Source organism: Egretta garzetta, unplaced genomic scaffold (assembly GCF_000687185.1).
Source record: "Egretta garzetta isolate BGI_Z169 unplaced genomic scaffold, ASM68718v1 scaffold238, whole genome shotgun sequence".
Taxonomy (NCBI): Eukaryota; Metazoa; Chordata; class Aves; order Pelecaniformes; family Ardeidae; genus Egretta; species Egretta garzetta.
The window spans coordinates 920,438-927,643 of record NW_009260402.1 but is presented as its reverse complement, the minus strand read 5'-3'; the positions used below and the strand labels follow the sequence as shown (position 1 = coordinate 927,643).

General features: G+C 49.8%; 1 protein-coding gene across 3 annotated transcripts in view; it reads right to left on the bottom strand.

Annotated features, from left to right (window-relative positions):
* The window catches only part of NCAPH (non-SMC condensin I complex subunit H), a 9,556-nt gene extending 2,356 nt beyond the window's left edge, over nt 1–7,200 (bottom strand). The window contains exons 1-12 of one of the 3 annotated variants that reach the window (XM_035898886.1): nt 7,136–7,200; nt 6,716–6,808; nt 5,550–5,688; nt 4,893–5,011; nt 4,370–4,559; nt 3,693–3,784; nt 3,347–3,552; nt 2,724–2,872; nt 2,074–2,180; nt 1,504–1,626; nt 1,060–1,167; nt 220–390 (exon numbers count right to left, since the gene is read on the bottom strand). In XM_035898886.1, coding sequence (XP_035754779.1) covers nt 220–390; nt 1,060–1,167; nt 1,504–1,626; nt 2,074–2,180; nt 2,724–2,872; nt 3,347–3,552; nt 3,693–3,784; nt 4,370–4,559; nt 4,893–5,011; nt 5,550–5,688; nt 6,716–6,763 — 1,452 coding nt within the window. In that variant the 5' untranslated portion in view covers nt 6,764–6,808; nt 7,136–7,200. The remainder of the gene's footprint in view (nt 1–219; nt 391–1,059; nt 1,168–1,503; nt 1,627–2,073; nt 2,181–2,723; nt 2,873–3,346; nt 3,553–3,692; nt 3,785–4,369; nt 4,560–4,892; nt 5,012–5,549; nt 5,689–6,715; nt 6,809–7,135) is intronic. The other 2 variants (XM_035898889.1, XM_035898888.1) reach the window with 2 other exon arrangements.
* Nucleotides 7,201–7,206: the final 6 nt, after the last annotated feature.

Genomic DNA, 7,206 nt, shown 5'->3' with positions numbered 1-7,206 from the left:
TTCTCTGGTGATCTCCACCCCCCGCCTGGACGCTGTCCTGTGCCCCCTGCTCTGGGTGAGCAGGGGGGTGGCACTGGGTGATCTCCTGAGGTCCCTTCCAACCCCTGCCATTCTGTGATTCTGTGAAAACCAGTCTCAGGACTTGTAACCACCTGAGGTGTTGAGAGGCTTTGCTCCAGGCTGCCCAGTTCATGGCTCGGCAACAATATGAGTCCTTACCTTCTGGGGCTCAGCAATGAGGTTCAGCTCTCCGTACGTTGTGATATCGACATCGCCGGCAACCCTGTTGAGCTCAGCGTCTTGACCTTCAGGGTGGGCCGTGAGGTTGAACTCCCCCATCTGGCCCATGAATTGAACGGGGTCGTTATCATCATCGTCGCTGTCTGCGGCCTGATAAAGAAGAGATCACAGCAGTGAGGCCACCCAGAGACGTCTTTGAGGAGCCTGAGACCAACAGAGCACCCGCCTCTCAGGAGGGTGGCGGTACCTGCCCACCTTCCCCATGGAACACGTTCTTATTCAGCCTCTCCCCATGGCGCTTAGGCTGAGCTAAGGCTAAACCCAAGGGAGATCTAGAGCGCAGAATATCAAAAGCCTGTTCTACATGGAAAGATAAGAGATGAGGGCTCTCCTGGCGGTGTGGGAGCAGCCAAGACTTGTCACAAACACTCAGGAGGCAGCACTGGCCTGACAGGAAGCTGATGCTTTAGAAGAAACCTACTTCAACGGGAGCTGGAAACAGCTTAGGAGCAAACCTCACTGTGGAGAGATGACTGCAGAGGTGAGCGAGAGCATTTACTCCTGCTTTAGGGCACAGGTGTATGGAAAAGGCTGGAATGGAGTTTCTGCAGCAAACTGACTGGCAAACACCAAAGGCAGAGAAGTTCAATTGATGTCATTAAGAGTTGAGGGGGCAGGGGTGTGCACAGAGACTTTGTCATAATCTGCAGCTCCAATTCTTTTTCACTAGTAATTAATTCCAGACGCAGATCCTTCCTAAATTATTCCCATTGCATATCAAATACAGGCAACAGAAAGAAATCTTCCTGTTCCGGTTACCTGCAATGCAGGGCAGAAATTGGAGGTGTCATTGGGGTTGTTGTAATCGTATTCACCGATCTCATCTTCGTGATCCAACAAGCCATCCGGCTCAGACGTCCTGCAGAGCTACAGAGATAAAACCAGGGGTCAGGAAAGGAAAAACTCTAAATATTTTCCCAAGCAATGCCTGCACCTTGTTCCTTCATCATCTCCCCTTTTCCCAGGCTGCTGGCTCTTCCTCCTCCTCCTCCTCCTCCTTGCATATCAGCTCTCTAGCAAGCCCCTGGTAAAGCACAACAGCGAAGCACAGCAGCTTCAGCATCCGCAAGCGGGTCGGTTCAGTGAGCGACGTGCTGGCCCCTCTCCAGCCCCGAGGAGCACCCCAAAGCACTGCAAGCGTTTGGTGAAGAGCGGCTTTGTGCGCGGCGTCATTGCCCACAAGCTTTTAGAGAAGACTCTTACCTTAACAGCTGGTTTGAGAAACAGCTGGAGAATGTTGGTAGGGTCATAGTTGAAGTCTGCGGGAAGCGTGGTGCTCTTCACATTCTGGTTTTCCAGAATGGATTTTGCTAGAGTTACAGCTGCCTGGGGAAGGTAATAAATACCATTACCCATAAGTTCTCCACTATTTGGAAGAGTAATGCACAAATAAGCGCTTTGAACACAGGTCTTTGTCTGAAAGGGGGCAAGTTCTGCGATTCCTCCAAAGAGGACTTCCACACTGGTCCAGTCAGTGCCCCCAGTGGCTTCTGCGCAGCATCCTGAGACACGTGGCTGGAGCTGCAGGGTCCCTTTGACTTGATGGGGTGTAAGCCAGGAAAAATCCAGCCTGACTCTCCACCCCAGGGTTGGTAAAACTATTTATAATGTGACCTTGGAGTCAGAAGATGCTGCAGCAAGGAACATACGTGATGTTGGGCCTACAGAACCAGTGTCACAGGAGCATGAGATGAGCCGTTTGCAGGCAACAGTTCCAAGACACATGGATACAGCAAAAGAGGGAGCAGAAAGAGGCCAAAACTCAGCACGTACCTTGGTCTTACGGAAATATGCCTTAAAGTCGATATCCTCATCAAAGTTAATTTCAAATGCTTTCTTTGCGTTCCTTTTCTTGGTTTCTCTTTCAGAGTCAGCGTCTGCTGCAGAAAGGACAGAAACTGTCAGTGCTTTGTGACCGAGTAAGGACAACGAGCTCACTCCTAACCTGAGCATCTGCTCCACACAGAAAGGTCACCTACAAGGGCCTTTGCCTTTGTTAGGGAAAGCAATAGGTGGTGTTCTCAGCTTCATGTTTTAAAGGGATCAGTATCTTTTTATAGAAGCGGAAAGTGTAATTTAATCTTCAGGTTTTATGCAGAAGGTGGGAAACAACAGCAGGAGCTATATTAGTGCTAGTATCGCCTGTTGCTGCAGTGAGAGACACCCCCTCAACTTTGAGCACCATTAACAAACCCAAACAATAGAGAACGCGTTAGACGCCAGCGGATCTGCGTGTGGCTGAGAGCCTTTCTGGTGTCTGAACTCAGTACTGCTTCCCATCTGGCTATAAGAGAGCCACACAGGCTTGCCCCCTTCTTTACTGTCCCCGCTTTATGACTCAGGTGCCACCCAGCTCCAAAGGTAAGCAGGACCTGGCAGTAACCGCATCTGCGGCGTACAAGCCCCCCTCTCTGAATACGTACGTTTGTGTCGAGGTTTGAAACGCCAGTGCTCTGGGCCAGCCCACATTGACAGGGTTCGGGGACTGAAGTAGGAGTATTCCCCTGGTTTCATGGAGAGGTGAAGGCACATGCTCCCAATGTCTCCCCCTCCAAAAGGAACCGCATCAATTCTGGAAAGAGCACACATGCTGCTCAGTGAAATCATTCCTTTGGCACACACAGGGCCTGAGCGTGCATTTAATATCCAGATCAGCTCTGTACAGACATCGCCCGCCCCCTCTGCCAGCATGCGTGCAGGACTCCCGCTCTTTAATCAGTGAATGGTACTGTGGGTGTTCGCTGCCCAGAGTCTGTGAGGCTGCTGCAAAGACAGAGGTGGATTTGCTAAAGGGCGGGCTGGAAACCAGGCAGCAGAGCAAGCGGAGAAGCAATCATTCAGGGGAAGTGTGACCCCACAAAAAGGTCCCCTTGGGGGGTAGAGATATCACTGTAATGCATTCCTTGATGTACCCGAAAGCTGAGCAGAAAGCAAGCTAGAGTCAGATGGGAAACGTGTACACAGTAAATTAGAGATTCCCCAGAGAGCTGCCAGAAGCTGTTGCTTGCTATCAAAGCACAGCTATAGATTTTCAGGGACTACTTACTTCTTGCTACTGTGGACTGTTCCAAAGGAGTTGAGGTTTTCTGTAAATTCCCCAATCTTGCCTGTTACTGTACTCCTGGGGGAGTTAGAATTGAAGTCGTCATCTGGCAGGCTGGGAACAGGGTCTTCCTCATCGCTGTCTATCTCCGCATTGATATCGAACACTTGGTCGCTCTTCTTAAATTTATCCAACAGGGCTGACACTGACTGTAGGAGGAGAAAGCATTCAGGAAAAAAATTGCAGGATATCAGCGGCCCTGCAGCGCAACATCCCACTGCCCTGCACGGCTTGGTGAGCGCAGAACACGGCTCAAGTATCCCACCTGGCACAGAGCTAACAAACGTACCTCATCATGGGACTCAGCATCCCACTTTGTAAACTGGAAACCAGCCAGCGAAGAGCAGATGGGGCGTCCTTCAATGCACTGTGCTAGGAGGGCTAGAGAGAAGGAGAGCAAGGGGGAGAGATTTGATATAGGATGAAGCAACCAGCACCTAAAACAAGCGCCTGGCATTAAATCATGCTTAAAGCCACACAAGTAGGCAGCCCTTCTTGCATGTAGGGCAGCGCAGGGCTCACTGCAAAAGCTGTCGGGCTCATTTCTCAGCAGAAAGGGAGAGTTCAGTTGCTACCCTAACTCGAGGGTGGGCATAACTCTGGGAATCTTACTAGAGCAGCGGGGTTCAGTAGTATGTACAGGCTCAAAACACTCTAAAAAGGTCAGATCTTAACCTGGAGCACACCAACCTCAACCGCTGCACTGTTCAGACCATGCATGCGTGCTGTGTGACAGGCCTGCCAGAGGTTAAGCTACACGTAGCGATCAAAAACCTGCAAAGGTCCCGCTTTTCCAGCAACCAGTCTCAATGTGAGCAGAATCAAGAGCAGCGGTGCCATAGGGTAGCCAAGCAGTGAACCAAAGCACAAGTCAGTCTGGCTGAGGCTAAAATGAGCACGCTTGGGAGATGAAAAGGATCGAAAGGTCTGGATGGACCCCTTTGCTTTGCGGTTACTGGCACTCACGCTTTAAATCCGTCACTTTCACAGGATCAGAGTTTGGCAGCGTGAGCGTCTCTGAAGAAGGGAGAGGCACAATCTTCGAGTCAAAGAGGAGCTCGCTGTGGCAGCTTTGGGTACGCAGCCCAGTGAGGAAAATGCCAGCTGTGCTGCATTCATCAAAAGATGCGGCTGTTTTCTGGAACATGGGATCAATCTACAGGTATGGAATGAAGGAGAGAATCAAGGAACCGAGTAGAGGGAAGGGCTGAGCAGCTCTGCAGGAGACTTTCAGGTACAGCTCTGAAGGGGAATGACCCACGCATCTTTTTCAGCGAGGAGAGAGCTCCCACAGCTGCCTCACACAGCAGGAATATATGTGACTGGGAACAATCTTGCTGTAATAGCAGAATTCACAGACATGCACGTGAACGTTAGAGTCCAAGAGAGGAATGCACAATAAGGAAAATAATAGAAATGAGAAAGATGGGGCAACATCTCTTTTCCCCCCACCAGAACGCAGCTGCTACAGCAGCCTCCCTCCACTGACCTCACATCTGCGATTCGCCTTCGACACATTGATGTTATTCAAGTTCTGCTCGATGGTTTTGAACGAGTGCTTTTTCTTTTTCTGAACTGTCTTGACAGCCTCAGGAGCTGGACTGTCTTCTAAAAGGAAAAGAAGAGTGAGTTACACTTAGAAAACTTGCTAAAATACCCTATGGGGGGATAGCACAACGTTTACTGCACTTTGTACCATGCAAAACCCCGTGGGTGTGAAGTTACCCAGTTAGGTACTTATTAGCATGAACCACCAATGTTTCATTGGCTGGATGCTGCATTTCTTTTTATCGACCCTATTTTATTTAACAGCACATTTTCATTTCAAAGCAAAGGACAGCAAACTGTGGGGCACTTCATTCATGTTTCAGATTAGGCCACCTTTGGTTTGCATTCAAATCCAACGGGCCAAATCACTGAATACAGGATTGAGCAACAGATTCAGATTCTCATCTCAACCCTCCCTGCTCAAGCACCCAGGTAAACTAATTTGATGTTTCCCAGCCTTTGAAAAATAAAGTTAGTGGTAGTCTCCGAGGTGTACAAGGAGCTTCTAAATTCACGGGGGCTATGTGAGTACACTGACAATTCTCTTATACGCAGGTGGAACATTAACAGCTTAACAGAAAAAGACTGAATGGCACACCTCCTTCTGGGCTGTCCGCATTTTTTGCAGGTGCCGAGTCCTTGCCTAAGCCTCCAAGAACTTTGTAGGTATCTGCGTGGACCGCATCCACACGCACGGCGTAAATCTTTGCACTGGCATCAAGCGTGCCAGCTGCTATCTGACAGAAGGAACAAAGGATGAGATTTTTAGTTAGGAAGGAAAAAGTCTTGTCTAGAAGATGCAAATGCAGAAGGCAAGCTGCAGACCTGAATTTCTGAATGCTCTGCATTAAAATCAAAATGGTGAAAACCGGAAAAGGATTTATCCTGAAATGTGCTGCAGACCTAGGTGCACAGCAGGGGTCAAGATGTGTCTTCCCAGGCGGAGCCTACAGTTTGGTTTGTCAGGTCTTTTGGAAGGGATCACACAGAAGAATGCTTTAAAAGTTGCCAAGATTAAGCAACGGGGAGAAACAGAAAGGTGCAGATTTGCATCTGCCAAGACAGCTCTCTCCTCCACCTCTCCTTCATGCCTACTTTTGGGCCATCCTCTTGGTATCATTCTAGTTTCCCAAATTACAAAGTCAAAAGAGGTGAAGCACAGGAGATGCCAAGTGCACTTTTTGATTACAGACCTCCCCCCGGGAAGGTGAGGAACCACTCCCTGAAAACCTGTGCACTATTTCCCGCTCCTTCCTCAGTTCCATCGACCATAAGCCAGCTAGCTCAGGGGTTCCTTGAGGCCACGTTCAAAAGCTCTGCCATTTGTTCACTCATCCAAGAATTCACTTCTCCCTCCTAGCATAAGTGAACCGTTATAGCGAGCAAGTCTTTGCCCTGGCAAGATCTTATTCTGATCCATCCCAGATCAAGATTAGTCCAGGAATTAGCCACACTAACTTCCTTTCTTCTCCAGCCTTGTTTTGTTACTGGTTGTAACACTCAGTATTTACCTCACAAGTCTTGCTTTTAAACAAGCCCTCCTTTTGAAGGAACACAACTGAAACAGCCTTTAATTTCTGCGGTTATGAAAGGATTCAACGCTGGAAGCTTCATGCGAAAAGTGACTGTGCTGTCTCTGCCAGATATTTTTAGTGGAAGTAACCAGCTCTGTTACCTTCAGTGTTATTTGAGGTTGACTAAACCTTAGGCTAAATGCCAGTCGGAGACAAAGCACTGCCGCGACCGGGCGGCGATTCCTCTCACCTTGAAGTTGGTCAGTTCAGAGTCCTTCTGTTTCAGGATCTCGGTCATATAATCTATCAGGTGTAAGCCAAAGGCATTCTTCGTGGTGATTTTCTGCAATAAAGCACAGCTCAGAACTGACCCCCTTGAAAATGACACCTGTCAAAACTGTCTGAACCCTCATCCCGTGGGGGTATTTACAGCAGGACCGAGGGGATACGGTCCGTGCCACGTCCTGCTTCGTTACGGCCGGGAAGGCAGCGATGGAGGCCCAGCTCTGGCCATGGCTTGGATCAGGGATGGGGCTCACAGGGCTTGGATGGAGAATAACGGCGTGGCCGAGGCTCAAGGAGTTTAAAATCCCTCCCGGCCTTGCAGCCACGGCCGGAGCGAGGGGGGTGTGAGGGGGGCCGGGAGCCCTCCCCGCTGCGGCCGACTCACGTTCTCGGTGGAGAGCTTGATGCAGGTGCTGTAGTGGTCCGAGATCTGAGCGTTGCTCCACTGGGGGAGGG